Source organism: Myotis myotis, unplaced genomic scaffold, assembly GCF_014108235.1.
Source record: "Myotis myotis isolate mMyoMyo1 unplaced genomic scaffold, mMyoMyo1.p scaffold_m19_p_5, whole genome shotgun sequence".
NCBI lineage: Eukaryota > Metazoa > Chordata > Mammalia > Chiroptera > Vespertilionidae > Myotis > Myotis myotis.
In genome coordinates this window covers 108,692,546-108,707,936 of record NW_023416357.1, presented here as the reverse complement: position 1 = coordinate 108,707,936, position 15,391 = coordinate 108,692,546, and the positions used below count along the sequence as shown (strand labels likewise).

Here is a 15,391-nt window from a genome sequence, read left to right as displayed (position 1 = left end):
GTGAGTAGAGCGGGCTGGGCAACACCCAGGGCTCTGCCTGTGTCCTCTGACTAGCCTCTGACCCGCTGCCTGTGTTCCTAACAGAGACAAACCTGTGGCCCCCAGCAACGTCCTGTCCATGGCCCAGCTGCGCACCCTGCCCCTGGCCGATCAGATCAAGATCCTGATGAAGAACGGTGGGTGCTTGTGGGTGCTCATTGGCCCCTCCACCTCCCGAGTCGGGGACAGACTGAGGACCAGGGGGTGAGGCCAGAGGCTCCTTCTGCCCTCTGCTTGGAGCTGCCCAGTTTTACAGTTTCGATGGCACCTGGCGGCCCCTTAAGGGCTGGGCTCCCCGCACCTCCCCTGCTGTGTGAGCACCTTCCTGAGCCTTAGTTTGTGAATCTATGAAAAGGGACTGGTAGCTCCGCGGGCTGCCAGGGGCTGCTCCCAAGCTCTGCCCATGACCATTAGCTGCCGTCCTCAGCATGCTCACCTGCGCAGTCATGGTGCCCACGCAGGGCGGGTCTTTTTCTTGGAGGATTCTGCCAGCCAGAACTTGTGGGCGCCTGGAGCCGATGAGCGGCAGACATGAGCCTTGAACCTCAGAGCCGAGTCCCAGGTCCTGGGCTCTTCTTCTGAGACGCCCACTCCAAGGTCTCTGGGGCCCGAGCAGAGCAGAGCTCCTGCTGTGCCTGGGGCTGCAGAACTGAGGGCCTTCCCCGGCCCGGCCCTGCTTGCTTGGGTGGGGGGCTCAGGCAGTCGGGGTGAGCAGAGCACAAAGGTTAAGTGCGTGGACTCTGGACCCCGGTGACCTGGCGTCTCATTCCGACTCTGCCGCTGACTAGCCAGGTGATCCTGGGGCAGCTTTGAACCTCTGGACCTGAGTAGAATGGGGAGCGTCTCCTGACACTTGGTCTTCCTCATGGGCTTAGCCTTCAGGATCCACGGAACCGTGTCCTGGGTGTCACTCACGGGCTGGGCTGCTCTTTGAGCTGGACAGGCAGACCCGTGGGGGACAGGGAAGGGCCCAGGCTCCTCTTCCCCCGTCTGATGTCTCTGCCTCCTCAGTGAAGGTCATGCCTTTTGCCAACTTGATGAGCCTCCTGGGCCCCTCTGTCGACTCCGTGGCTGTTCTGCGTGGCATCCAGAAGGTGGCGATGTTAGTCCAAGGGAATTGGGTGGTGAAGAGGTAAGTTGTCCGTAGCCCTTCATTTCAGCATGCACTCGTGACTCGTCTCAGTTTATATTAATTGCTGCTTTTTGCCCTCATCCAGGATAATTCAAAGAACTCAGAATGTTTTACATTTATCTTCCAACTCACATGCTGTTGTATAGTGTCCTTCTCTCTACTTTAAACCCCACAGGACGTAGTATCTGGTTGGCGTTCTTTCCATCTGCTCACGTACTTGCCTTTGGATTGTGTTCGTTACTTCTTTCTGTGTCTCTCCGAGTTCCTTCTGCTAAGGAGTCTGTGGCGGTTCTCCCCGGGAGCCTGAGGGTGGCCGTCTCTCAGCCTCGTTCTTGAAGGAGACTCCCACGGGCATAAGGCCCAGCAGCTCCTGTGCTTTCCGTGCTGTGTTCCGGCCGCCACGCCCCCTCCTGTCGGGTGTGCGCCTCGAAAGGTCCTCTGCTCGGTTCCCTCTGGCTGCTTTTAAGATTCTCTCTTGCTTTGGCTTTCCGCAGCTCACGGAGGTGTGTCTGAGGGTGGACTTTTGATGTGTCCTGTTGGGTTTCATAGGTCTTAAATTTATGACTTGATGTCTTTCAGCAGTTTCTCTTTTCCTGAGATTCCTCTCCAGTCTGTCTGCCTCTTGCATCAGACTGTCAGTTTCAAGGGGGTGGGACTGCCTGTTGACTGACTCCCTTACGTCCGCCGTACTCAGTATGCCTGGCTCAGAGTAGACCCTTGGTGAATACAGTGTGGCTATCTACATTTTGTACACATTCGAATTAAATGAATTCTAAATGGTATAATGTACACACTTTTTAGAAAGTGTGATATAAATTGAAAAAGCTGTTAAAGAGTGAATTGTTACAAATTTTTATAAAAGTAATGCACTGTGGCCCTGGCCAGTGTGGCTCCGTTGGTTGGAACGTCATCCCATGCACCAAGAGGTTGTGGGTTCGATACCTAGTCAGGGCACATACCCCGCTCTGGTTGGGGCACATGCGGGAGGCAACCAGTTGATATTTCTCACATCGATGTTCTCTCTCTCTCTTCTCCCTCTCTCTCTCTCTCTCAGACCAATTTTTTAAAAAAAGCAATTCACTGCAAAAAAGTCCATGAATACCCATTTGATTAATTATAAAGTATGTTCATGTCATGGCCACAGGGTGGCGCCCTCGCCCTGGGAAGCACAGGCCCTGCATAGCATTGGGTATCTTCCTTCTCAGTGCACACCACTCATTAGATGGGCCCGGTGTTGTCACCCATGCACAGAGCCAGGGGCCATCCTGTTATACACTGGAGGACATTGGCCCAGAGAGAGACACTGCCAACCCCTGGCAGTGAGGCTGTCATGGCTGGGGTTGCAACTTTGCCCAGCACCACGTGTGCCCCTGGTGCGGCCGCCCCTTTCAGCTGGTGGTCTGTCCCTGTGACTGGGCCTTCGTGGTCTTTGGGTCCTGCTGTGGACTCCGCCCTGACGCTGCCCTGGCCACCCCAGCAAGGCCTGTGGCTCCTTCTGCCCTGTCCCTGTTATCCTGTGAGGGGATGATGCAACAGTCACACATTTGTCCGGTGTGTCTGACTGCTTGTCCTGGGCCCTACAGGTCACTGTCATTCACACGCTGCCCCTGACCTCTGATCTGTGGGGCCCGAGCGGGCACAGACGTAGAGGTGCGGGGCCTGGGCCACTTTCATTCAGCACCTGCTTAGCGGCGACCTGCTCTCTGTGGTAGCAGTGAGCGCCTGGGGCCAGGTCCCCTGTCCCTGTCCCGAGAGTGTTTATGGGAAAGTGGGGGTACGGAGCTCGACCTCAAGGGTGGGTAGTAGCTGGTGGTCAGGTAGGATTGAGGGGGTGGGGCAGCAGGAGCAGAGGTGGTGTCGGGTGGTGAGTGTGTCCTGGGCAGCAGGCCTGTGGGCTGGGGAGGGTTGTGCTGTGGATATGTGTGTAGAAAGCCTCACGCCTGCGCATTTGCCTCGGCCCCGAAGTTCTCTGAGCCTAATGCTGGCCCCTTCTCTCAGGCTTCCCCCACTGGTGCTCAGGGCCTGTCCAGGTCCCAGCCGTGCCCTTCACCCCCTCGATCACCAGTCTCTCTTGGGCTTGCATGTGGTTTCCATGTGGGACCCACTGTTTTCCCAGAGTCTTGGGCTGGCCATGTCTGCCTCTGAGCCCCTGGCCCCTTCACGCCTGCGCAGTGGCCTTGGGGCTGGGCCAGTTGTGGTGGGCGGGGGGGGGGGGGGGGAGGCGGGGGGGGGGTTGGGTCAGGATGGGGTAGGAGGGCCCGGCCGGTTTGGCTCAGTGGTTAAAGCGTCGGCCTGTGGGCTGAAGGGTCTCAGGTTTGATTCCAGCCAAAGACACGTACCACGGGTGCAGGCTCGATCCCTGGCCCAGGTCGGGATGTGTGCGAAGGCAACCAGTGGATCTCTCTATCTCTCTCTCTCTCTCTCTCTCTCCCCCCCCTCCCCTCTCCCTTCCACTCTTTCTAAAAATTAATGGGGAGAAAATATCCTCAGGTGCTCAGGATTAAACACAACAACAAAGACAAAAATGGACCTAAAAGCTTTATTTCTCTCAATGGATTGGAATTCCTGTTTGTTAAGAAAAAAGAAGGGGTAGGAAGAAGAACTTGGGGTGGGGAGGGAAGTGTGTCTCTTTCCGACACGTGTTCACAGAGTCAGGCTGGGGATAAGCGGGGCTCTAAGGGGTGGGGATGGGGGGCTGCGAGGCCTGGGCCGGGGACTGGAGGCAGATGGGACTGAGGACAGGTACTGACCCGCCACCACTCTCATTGGCAGTGACATCCTGTACCCCAAGGACTCCTCCAGCCCTCACAGTGGTGTGCCCGCCGAGGTGCTCTGCCGTGGCCGAGACTTTGTTGTAAGTGCCCAGGCTCTGGCGTCCGGGTGGGGGTGAAGGTGCTGTGGGAGGAGCGTGGCGACAGCACAGGGCTTCCAAGACGTTGGCCAGGGCAGCCGCAAAGGCCAGGCCTGTGGGGCCGGGGCAGGGCTGGGCAGGGGCTCTAGAGTCCTGGCGTTATACAGACCTTTGAGTTCCTCTCGCCGAGGCTTGCAAACCTGAGGATTCTGGCCAACAAGCTTCATTTGGCTTGAGTGGTGTTCTTAAAATGTTGCCTTGGGGGTTGATTTTTGCAAATCACAATTATGATACAGACCAGATTTCTAGCTCATCGTGAATAATTGGAGAGTCTGGTGGGACTGGCCCACAGCCAAACAGCACTCACTTGGGACAGGGCTGACATTCCCAGTGCACACGGCGCTGGGCGTGTCTGCTTCTCTCGTGTGTGTTCCTGGCCTGGCTGCCTGGCTTTTGCAACTCCCGAGCTTGGTCATCTCCATCCCCCTCCCCACCCCTGCCCTTATCCAGAACCTCAGTGCCTGCCTCGGCAGTGTTCTTGGGGTGCCGGCAGAGTTCTCGGGGTGCTGGCAGTGTTCTCGGGGTGCCGGCAGAGTTCTCGGGGTGCCGGCAGTGTTCTCGGGGTGCCGGCAGAGTTCTCGGGGTGCCGGCAGAGTTCTCAGGGTGCCATAGGCGGTCTTTTCGGAGCACAACAACAAAGACAAAAATGGACCTAAAAGCTTTGGTTTGCTTCGTGCAGGGCGGCCTTAAGCTGAGGAGGGTCTGCATTTCCTCTTCCTGACTGGCTGGCCCAGCTCTGTGGGCGGTCAGCGCCCAGGTGCTGTGGCTTTATCTTTGGCTCCGGGGTCAGAGTGCATGCAGCGTGTATCCACTCCCAGGTTCGCTCACCCTGCACGGTACCTTTGGCCTCTGCTGCCTGCCAGCCCTTCTCTGTTCCTGCAGACGCCATGCAGTCTGGGGCCTGGTCAACGCAGAGGTCTCATAGGTGATGGGCGGGCAAGACCTCTCTGACCCGGGTGTCTTCGTGGTCTGGGGGCCCGGGTGGGGAGGTCCAGCTGCCTCTTTGAGAAGACAACCCTGGGAGTCCTATACAAAGGAGAAAACAGGGTGCAGAATTGAAGTGACTGCCCACGGCCAGATCCACACCCACGTCGGCCCGGCCCTGGCTCCCAGGACAGCGGCACAGGTTCGGGGCCCATCTCAGGAGCACCACCTCTGCCTCCTGGGAACATGCTTCTCTCCCCCGCAGATGTGGAAGTTCACTCAGAGCCGGTGGGTGGTGAGGAAAGAGGTGGCCACAGTGACAAAAGTAAGTGATGCTCTCCATCTGGCGGGAGGGGCTGGGGGCATGGGGGCTGCCGGCCTCACCCTTGCCCCGCCCTCAGCTCTGTGCTGAGGATGTGAAGGACTTTCTGGAGCACATGGCCGTGGTGAGGATCAACAGAGGCTGGGAGTTCGTCCTGCCGCACGACGGGGAGTTCATCAGGAAGCACCCCGACGTGGTCCAGCGGCAGCACATGCTGTGGACGGGCATCCAGGCCAAGTAAGGGCTCCCTGGGTGCGACGAGGGGCTGTGTGCCCCCTTCCCACTCAGGTGGACATTGCTGGCTGACCCCAGAATCCCACAGAGGCCTGACACCACCACTCGTGGTGGCCAGAACCTGCCTGTCATGTGAAGGGGAAGGGGAGCGCTCAGGAGCCAGCGCCAGGGCTTGTGTGCCCACAGGCAGGCCGAGCAGCGGCTCGGGGAGTGGGCCTGGCCCGCAGGCAGGGCCACAGTGCTCCCAGCACACAGTGTCTTCAGTCACCAGGCTGTCCCAGGGTTTGGGGTGGTGAAACGATGGGGATGTGGTTTAGAGTAAGTGTTGACTCTTATTTTCAGATTAGAAAAAGTCTATAACCTGGTGAAGGAAACCACGCCAAAACAGCCGGATGGACAATCAGGTGTGCAGCGATTGGCTGGGCAGGCCTCACCTCACAGCGGGCTCGGGGCTGGGCCTGGGGACAGTATGTGGGGCTCTTTCCCTTCCCACCGACCTCTTCCGTGGGCAGAGCTGCAGCCTCACAGACCAGGCACTTCTGCACTTGCCCCTGACACCTGCTCGCTTAGCTCTCTTGGGGAGGCAGGAGGAGGAGGAGGTCCTGGCAGGAGCTCAGCACTAACCCATCCTGGAGCTCTGAGTGTGGGAAGCTGGTTTTGCCAGTTCTTTCTTCCCTCATTGCTGGGGTAGCTCAACCCGCTTGGGTAAGGTGGGAGGGAAAGGCAAGGTGGGCCACCTGCCGCAGCCCAGCTGGCCTGCACTGTTCCTGTCCCCTGTCGGGATGGAAGGGATGGTCCTTGGGGTGGAGAGGTGTGGGCCCCCTCTGCCCGATCTCTGTGCCCTCCTGAGCAGCCTTCCTCTCCGCACAGGGCCTGCGGGGCTGGTGTCTGGGGACCAGCGGGTCCAAGTAGCCAAGAGCAGGGCCCAGCAGAACCACACGCTGCTGGAACGGGAGCTGCAGCGGAGAAAGGAGCAGGTCAGGGCGTCTGCAGTCCTGCCTGGTGTGCAGATCAAGGAGGAGCCCCTGAGTGAGGAGGGAGAGGAAGAGGAGGAACAAGCCGTGGAGGAGGGCGAGCCCATGGACACCTCGCCCAGTGGTGGCTTCCACAGCAGGCTGACCAACGGGCTGCCTGCGGGGTGGGCCGTAGGCGGGGACGGCTTCAATGGGCACCCGCCCCCCAGCTGTGCCAGCACCCCAGTGGCCCAGGAGCTGCGGGCCTTTGTGGAGGCCACCTTCCAGAGACAGTTTGTGCTCACGCTGAGCGAGCTCAAGCGCCTCTTCAACCTGCACTTGGCTAGCCTGCCCCCTGGCCACACGCTCTTCAGTGGCGTCTCGGACCGAATGCTGCAGGACACGGTGCTGGCCGCTGGCTGCAAGCAGATACTGGTGCCTGTAAGTGGGGCCCACACCCTTGGGGAGCGGGCGGGTAGAAAGGGGCCCGAGAGAGAAGTCTGGTCACTCTAGAGTGGCCTGAGCCCAGCCAACTTTGGGGGAGCCAGCACGGGGCGTGGGGACTAGGGAAGACCACTGACCTGGGTCCGCATGTTGGCTCTCCTGTGAGGTTGTGCGTGACCTGGGGCCAGCCAGCCTTGGGCCCTGCACCCTCTTCTAAAGTGGGAGAGTTCGCTTTTGTGTCACAGGACTCGGCAAGGGCTGAATGAGACGTTGAGCGTACACCTCACTGCTCGTCCTGGTTTCTAGCACCCTCACCGGCACCTCAGCTCACTCCTGTCAGCCTTGGCCTTTTTAGGGTGATTCCTAGTGTCGCTGGTCTCTGCACCCCGCAGATGAGGAGACTGAGTTTCAGAGAAGTGGGATGAGCCTGTTTAAAGGTCAGGTGCCCAGGAGGTGACAGCTGGATTCTGAAGGTCAGCATGGTGACTCCAGCTCCTAAGTCCTTTCTGCTTCAGCTAAGATGAGCTGAGCTGTTCACAGGCCCCGGCTGGCGGGGGAGCCCCTTCGTGAGCGTGGAGAGTGCCAGGCTGTGGCCTCGGGGAAGCAGGGAAGCTGGCTGGCTCTTCTCTCCTCCCAGCTCCCAGGCTCTGCCCGGACCTAGCAGCCAGCAGGGTGAGGTGGGCTGCACTGCCTCTTAGTGAGGGGGCGTTGATGTTTGCAGTCCGAGGTCAGAGCGCCTGCAGCCTTGCGTGAGCTGAGCCCGAGGCCCAGGCCCATCTCTCTATTTGAGGAACAGAAACTAGGCCAAGAGGCCCTGGATGCCAGGGTGGCTAGGCTGTCCCAGGGGAGTTGGCCCTCATGGCAAGGAGCTTCCTTGGGTATGTCTCACACAGAAGGGGCTGGGGTCTGGGACCCTGCCCCCTCTTGACCACCCAGCAAATGGGTGTCGTTATCTGCAGGGTCACCCTTCTCTGAGCTGGGCCAGGCTATCCTGGGCGGCTGGAGGGGACACAAGGCTAGGGACACGAAGAGGGGTGTCTCCTCTCCCCTCGCCCCAGGACCTGCTCTTGCCGTGCTTCCTCTCAGGAGGGCTGGTGTCTAGACACTGCGGCCTTCCCTGCCGCTCGCCCGTTGCCCTCCTTCCCCGTGACCCTGACGAGGTGCCCAGGTCACAGTCACGTCTGAGGGGGAAGAGACCACAGGTCTGTCCAGCCTCGTGGTTTTACGGGAGTGACTTGACAAGTTGAGTTTAGCCATGTGACCCCAGGCAGGAGTAAACCTCTGAGCTGCTTTTCCTCGTGGAGAGGGGGGCGCACACCTCACTGCCTCTGGTTTCTAATGAGATCAATGAGACTGTATTTAAAGCCCTGCCTGGGGCTTTACGGGGTAGTACCAACTGTGCCAGGTGCCACCTTCCTTGCCCTCCCTTCTCCAGGTACCCAGAGCCTGGGTCACCTCTAGACCCCCTCCCTGCGACAGCCTTGAGGAAGGGACTGAGGCGGGCATGTACCCAGGGAGTTGTGGGGGGAGGCTTCTCAGGACACATCCGAGGGTGGTATTTAGGGAAGGAGAAGGCTGATGGGAGAGCAGAGTGAGCTAATGCCAGGCTAGTGGGAAAAAGAGCCGCTTCCCCACTGCCACTGCAGCCCCCAAGGCCCTGATGGGGGTGGCTGGCCTCCTCCCCAAGAACCGGACTGGTGCCGGCGGGGAGGGTCCCCATGGTGGAGACAAGCCACCAGCTCACACCTGGGCCTCGGTTAGTTTCCCCCACAGACGGCCGCTTCCCCGGATGAGCAGAAGGTGTTCGCCCTCTGGGAGTCTGGAGACATGAGTGATCAGGTGAGGCGACCTTTGCTGCTGCGCGTGCATCACAGTTCAGGTTTTCCAGCTCCTCCCAATCCAAACAGCCTGCTGCTGTCAGACAGGCTGGGGTGCCAGTCTGAGGGCCGGCTGCATGGGCGTGGCCTGGAAACATCGAGTCAGCTCCTTGGGGACGGGCCGTGTCCTGGTGCATACACTGCTACACAGCTTTCTGGAGGGTCTGACGTCCGCTGGCTGGCAGGCCAGGGATGGACCCGTCGCGTGGGCCTCTGGCAGCAGGCATCACAAGGATGCTTTCCTTGTCTTGGGTGCTGGGGTTCTAAGAGAAATTGGTCGTTTTCCTCTCATCACACCTCCAGTCATGGGGGTCCAGTGACCAGACATGAATGAAACCAGTAAACTGTCTGTACAGCCATGGACCCCTGACGTTCCCAGGAACCTGCCTGCACTTTAAGGTTTCATTGCTCACACCACAGGTGTCGGGGGAAGGGAGTGAGCAAGAGCACCCAAAGAGTTCTTGGCTCCCTTCTGCCTCTTAGAAGGGGGCTGGCTGGCAGGCAGGCAGGATATAAAACGGGGGGCTCTGATGGGCTCTGGTTGGGGAGCAGTCTGTAATGATCTCCCTGAGCAACCTTCTGTGCTTTGGACAGAATAGGCAGGTGGTCTCTGAGTTTGTTACTCCGGAAATACTCTGATAAAGTAGTAAGTGCATATGTTAAAATCCAGTAAGACTGAGCTTTATGTGGGTCTATGCCCGACCCGATTTGGAGCCACTCCTCCTTGACTACCAGCAAATGGGGTAGTTATCTGCAGGGGCTATCACTTGTTTATCAGCTCGACATGGTCAGGGGCTGGGAAAATGTGGCTAAGTCAGGTGTCAGTGCTTCCAGCATCGTGTCTGCAAATGTGTTCATTGTAGAGCCAAATGTCAGCATTATGCTATGACTATTTTTTATGCTACTTCCTGTTTCCATTTGCATGGTTTCCTAACACAGATAACAACGGTAATACCAATGCTGCGTGATTCCCGGAGGGCCTCTCCAGCGGGACTGGCTTGTGGAATCTTGTGTCTTCCTCCTCGATTCATTTTGGCTTCCCAGGGGCAGGGAGTTGTCTGTGTTCTGTCATGCCTTAACGTGGCTCTGTGGTCCTCAAGTAGTATTGTCTGTCTGGGGCTGGAATGTTAGAGGGCAAATCATTTTCCCCCGCAATGTAAGACATTTTCCATTGCATTCCAGCTTTCAGAGTTGTTGTCCAGTGACATTCCACTTCTCTTCTACTTGGTATTTATTTTGGGATGTAATGCTTTCAGGTCATCCTGTTTCTAGATGCCATGTCATGTCTGTGTGCCAGCACTTTCAGCCACTTATTCCTCACCCTTCCTCTGCCTTCATGTACTTCAGATGGCTCTTTCCCCACCTGCCAAATCAGCTCTCACTCCTGCTTATTATGCATCAGTATGTCTCAACGGCTTATGCTCTGCCAACTTTTCACCAGCTCTCTTGGGCATATACCTTTATTTTGAGTCTTCATTTTATTGGGGTCTGAGAGAGCACCAATTGCCAACATGTTCATCTTTCACCAGAGTCTGTGAGCAAAGATTTGATCATAGACTAGAGGGTGGAGCGAGGGTCATAGCTTTGGATTTCTGGTTTGGGGATGTTTCTCTTTTAATCTATTGCTTTCCATAATAACATGTTTTTGCTATTAAAGCATCGACAGGTTTTGCTTGAAATTTTCTCCAAAAATTACCGAGTACGCCGGAACATGATCCAGTCTCGGCTGACTCAAGAGTGTGGAGAAGATCTCAGTAAACAGGAGGTGGATAAAGTGCTAAAGGTATGTCTGTGTTGTGTATAACAACATCCAGAGGCTTCTGCTCTGACCATGAGCTTAAGAATGAGGGTGCCCTACGTAGATGGAGGCGGCTTCCAGTCGGCTGTTTTCCTGCCACTTGATGAATGTTAAATCAGGTCCTTGGCAACAGATAAATGATTGACATTGGTGTGGTCTGTGCTGAAGGACTAAACTGAGTAAGGTATAGGCTCCACCTTCAAAAAGTGGGTCATCTTCAGAGTCCTGACTCTGTTCCCCCTTTCAACCCTGTACCTCTTGCATGATATTTGCCATAGCCACATACTTTTTTTTTTTAATCTTTATTGTTCAGATTATTACAGTTGTTCCTCTTTTTCCCCCCTATAGCTCTCCTCCACCCAGTTCCCACCCCACCCTCTGCCCTTACCGCCCCCCACTGTCCTCATCCATAGGTGTACGATTTTTGTCCAGTCTCTTCCTGCACCCCCACACCCTTTTCCCCTGACAATTGTCAGTCCACTCCCTTTCTATGCCCCTGATTCTATTCTATTCACCAGTTTATTCTGTTTATCAGATTTTTTATTCGCTTGATTTTTACATTCACTTGTTGATAGATATGTATTTGTTGTTCATAATTTTTATCTTTACTTTTCTTCTTCCTCCTCTTCTTAAAGAATACCTTTCAGCATTTCATATAATACTGGTTTGGTGGTGATGAACTCCTTTAGCTTTTTCTTATCTGTGAAGCTCTTTATCTGACCTTCAATTCTAAATGATAGCTTTGCTGGGTAAAGTAATCTTGGTTGTAGGTTCTTGGTATTCATCACTTTGAATATTTCTTGCCACTCCCTTCTGGCCTGCAACGTTTCTGTTGAGAAATCAGCTGACAATCGTATGGGTACTTCCGTGTAGGTAATTGACTTTTTCTCTTGCTGCTTTTAGGATTTTCTCTTTGTCTTTTGCTCTTGGCATTTTAATGATGATGTGTCTTGGTGTGGTCCTCTTTGGATTCCTTTTGTTTGGGGTTCTCTGCGCTTCCTGGACTTGTAAGTCTATTTCTTTCACCAGGCAGGGGAAGTTTTCTGTCATTATTTCTTCAAATAGGTTTTCAATATATTGCTCTCTCTCTTCTGGTACCCCCATAATTCGGATGTTGGTACGCTTGAAGCTGTCCCAGAGGCTCCTTACACTATCTTCGTATTTTTGGATTCTTTTTTCTTTTTGCTTTTCCAGTTGGGTTTTTTTTACTTCTTCCTTGCAGTCCTCTAGTCTGCTGTCGGATCTCTGTATAATATTCTTTATTTCAGTCAGTGTATGCTTAATTTCTAGTTGGTCCTTTTTCATATCCTCAAGGGTCTCTAGGTGTCCTCTAGGGCCCAGTGGCTCAGCCTCCCTAATTACCTGAGGTGGACACTCTTGGTGCACCCCTTTGTGGGTTGTGTGCATGGTCTTGTTGTAGTTAAGTCTTGATTGTAGTTGGTATCACTGGGAGGAATTGACCTCCAGGCCAGTTGGCTGTGAGAATCAGCTGTGTCTACGGTGGGAGAACTTCTGTGCTGGAGACACCCTTCTGGGGCAAGACTTGCTTCAGTGGGGCTTTGGTGCTCACTGAGTCTGCCCTCTGAGTGTGTCCCTTATGGATCCAAGGAGCTGTAATCTGAATGGTCCCACTCTGACCACTGGGTACACTGGCTCTTGGATCTCTAAGGAGGTGCTAATTTAGCCTCTGCCTGAGGCTACCCAGCAGGAGCTACAGAGAGATCTGCAGATTCCCCTTCCTTGTTTGGGATTTGGAGGTGCCCAGATGAGGCCCAGCTGTGAAGCAGTGCAAGCTGCTGTGGGGCCTTGGGCCTTCTTTTGGATGTTCTGGGTCTCTCTGACCCAGCTGCAGTTTGTTAGGTAATTTTCAGATTGCAAAGGGCCAGCCCATTCATATGCAAAAGCCTCTGCTAGCAGCTTGGGTGGGGCAGGGTCTCAGGAAATCAACAGGGCAGAGCAAACAGCTATGGCTGATCCTCAGCCCTGCCCTAAGAGGCCCCCAGGTCTCAGTGTCCCATCTCAGTGTCCCTCAGTAATCACTGCAAGCACCTCTGAGAGAAAGCCGCCCTCGAGTTCTGCCCGCTGCCAGACAGTCCAGTTTCTCCCCGTTTGAGTCTGGGTCCCCAGAGACTCGCCCACAACTGGAGTTGGGGCCATCAGGAGCTTGAGACTCCCTCCCGATTCAAAAAGACAACCGCATCCTCAGTTGCCAGCCCTTTCCACGTGCGCGTCTGTACCTCTGCACTTTACTTCTGCACCTCCTCTGAGTCTCAGTGTGCTTTTCTCTCTCCTTCTAGTTGTAGAATTTCGACTCAGCCAGCCTTCCTGTGGTTCTGGATGATGTCCGTTTTGTCTTTTAGTTGTAGTTTTGAAGTGGTTGTGCGAGGCAGCAATTTCAGGTGTTTACCTATGACACCATCTTGGTTTCTCTCTCCCACATACTAACTCTTGTACTAAACTTTCAGTGGAATCCGTTTCAACTTGTCTAGTATATGGGAGTACATCAGAGCACTACTACCTATATGCTTTTATGAATAGATGCTCCAAGTACCGTATTGCAGAAACATTGAAACACAGAAAGTTGATGACAGTTACCTTATGTTCTTTATTATTGTAAACATAAGGCTGTATATATAGTGACACTATTTATGAAGCACCTTCGTCCTGGGCACCTATTCAGTTTTTCTATTTTGTGTTCATAAAGCAGATTTATTTGTAGTTCCTCACTCTTAAGACCCCTGTGAGCAGAAAAGGGGGTCAGGGGCTGAGGCCCAAACACTGAAGGGACAGACCAGGCAGGTCTTGAGTGTCCATTTGTTCCATTAATTCCTGAGTCAAGTTGTGAAATTCTGCACAGAATCATCGAGCAGCTACCTTTCCTGCTGATCCTGCCCTTAACACGTTTCCCTCTTCATAGGACTGCTGTGTAAGCTATGGTGGCATGTGGTACCTTAAAGGGACAGTACAGTCTTGACAGTTGTCACAAACCACTACCCCGGTGAATCTCAGCCCCGGGAAGGACAGCAGAGCCAGCAGAGGTGGAAGTAGAGTCTCGGTTGCTTCAGAAGACACAGAGCAAGAGGGACTGACCATCTCGAGGCCTATGGTATCGCACTGTCCAGGGGACTGAGGGGATGGCATTCAGCCAGTGCTAGGATCAACTTCAGTTGCATCGCTCCCAGAAGAGACCATCAGAACCTTCTTTGCAGTACAATTTGAAAAGCCTGGTTTATTTTGGTTATTTGGTTTCATTCTCATAATAGAGTGTATTCTGACATGGGCAGGATGATGAAAATCATGGTTTAATATTCTACTTTTCAAACTTAATGCCAACAAGGTCTAAGTTATGTTTACAAGATAAAAAAAACCTCAAGGTTTTTAATATTTAAAATGCCTAGAAGCCAATATTTAGTCTTTGATGATCTATCTGCTAAGACTTCTGCCAATTTCATTAATCAAACCAAATTGAATTGTTTTACTGTTAGGTTTCTATGGCCACTTTACCTTGTAAAACAACCTTCTTTATGTAGCAGTCTCAACTGTTTACATGAACCATAGCAAAAAACCAGAATCAAATCCATCTATTCTTAATGTTTGCATAAGGATGCAAACAAAATCAGGTAAGTATGGAACAATGTATAAGTGAGGTTATCACACTTTGATGTAAAAAATTTCTATTTTGTGTATTTTTAAATAAATGTTAACACTAACCTGGCATCATGGTGCTGCTGTCTTCAGCTGGCTATAGGAAGACAGTGTGTCTGTGTGGAGCCTTGTGCGTCAGTAAGTGGGCGGGACTCCTGAGAGCAGCACTGCCCAGCACATAGGCAAAACTGATAGGGAGGTAGTAAAAAGAAAGCAATTAAACTTAATATTTTATTTAGCCCACTACAACTAAGACATTAACATGTAATAAAAAATTTCACGTTTTTTTAAGTTTTCAAAATCTGGTGTGTTATACAACATTCTCAATTTGAAATAGCCACAATTAAAGTGCCCAGTAGCCCCATGTGGTGACCTTATTGGGCAGTGCAACCCCAGAGGGTTATGAAAAAGTAAGCTGAGTTGGGCAAGATGTAGAATTTGCCAAATTGTATTTTGGGGCAGTAGCCACCACAATTTGAGGGTTTAGATCAGCGGTTCTCAACCTGTGGGTTGGAACCCCTTTGGCGGTTGAACGACCCTTTCACAGGGGTCGCCTAAGACCATCCTGCATATCAGATATTTACATTACGATTCATAACAGTAGCAACATGACAGTTATGAAGTAGCAACGAAAATAATTTTATGGTTGGGACACAACATGAGGAACTGTATTTAAAGGGCCAGAAGGTTGAGAACCACTGGTTTAGATGGTCTACTTCCCCACACCAACTGCCAATAAAGACAAACATCCAGTATGGTAGCACAGTTTAACAGGCTGGTTGTAGACTATGCTCTTGGTGCTAACTGTTAGCATACACGAGCCTGAAAGGAGTAAAGCACTAAAGTTACTCTGGAGCACGTCCAGCTATTATTGTTAGCACACTCACTGCAAAGGGGAAACCCTTGTGGTGCAGCAGAAACAGCACAGCCTTAGAGCAAAACACAGGGCTCTTAGGCCTAACCTCAGAGAGGGATGAATTGAACATTGAGTTCAAACAGCTAGAAAAATAAACATAAATATAGGAGGAAGTAATTAACAAAAATTGAGATAAACATAAATGTAAAATAAAACATGCCAATGAAGGAAAATGGCACAAATCACAAATAGATGT

The 15,391-nt window shown here is 53.3% G+C and overlaps 1 protein-coding gene across 6 annotated transcripts in view; it reads left to right on the top strand.

Annotated features, from left to right (window-relative positions):
• Positions 1 to 14,349, top strand: part of POLR3E (RNA polymerase III subunit E) — a 38,180-nt gene extending 23,831 nt beyond the window's left edge. For 5 of the 6 annotated variants that reach the window (XM_036308546.1, XM_036308547.1, XM_036308549.1 and 2 more), the window contains 10 exons: positions 85 to 176; positions 1,051 to 1,171; positions 3,944 to 4,025; positions 5,272 to 5,331; positions 5,408 to 5,565; positions 5,905 to 5,966; positions 6,433 to 6,956; positions 8,721 to 8,798; positions 10,494 to 10,619; positions 13,552 to 14,349. In XM_036308546.1, coding sequence (XP_036164439.1) covers positions 85 to 176; positions 1,051 to 1,171; positions 3,944 to 4,025; positions 5,272 to 5,331; positions 5,408 to 5,565; positions 5,905 to 5,966; positions 6,433 to 6,956; positions 8,721 to 8,798; positions 10,494 to 10,619; positions 13,552 to 13,608 — 1,360 coding nt within the window. In that variant the 3' untranslated portion in view covers positions 13,609 to 14,349. The remainder of the gene's footprint in view (positions 1 to 84; positions 177 to 1,050; positions 1,172 to 3,943; positions 4,026 to 5,271; positions 5,332 to 5,407; positions 5,566 to 5,904; positions 5,967 to 6,432; positions 6,957 to 8,720; positions 8,799 to 10,493; positions 10,620 to 13,551) is intronic. The other variant, XM_036308551.1, reaches the window with a different exon arrangement.
• The last annotated feature ends 1,042 nt before the right edge of the window (positions 14,350 to 15,391 follow it).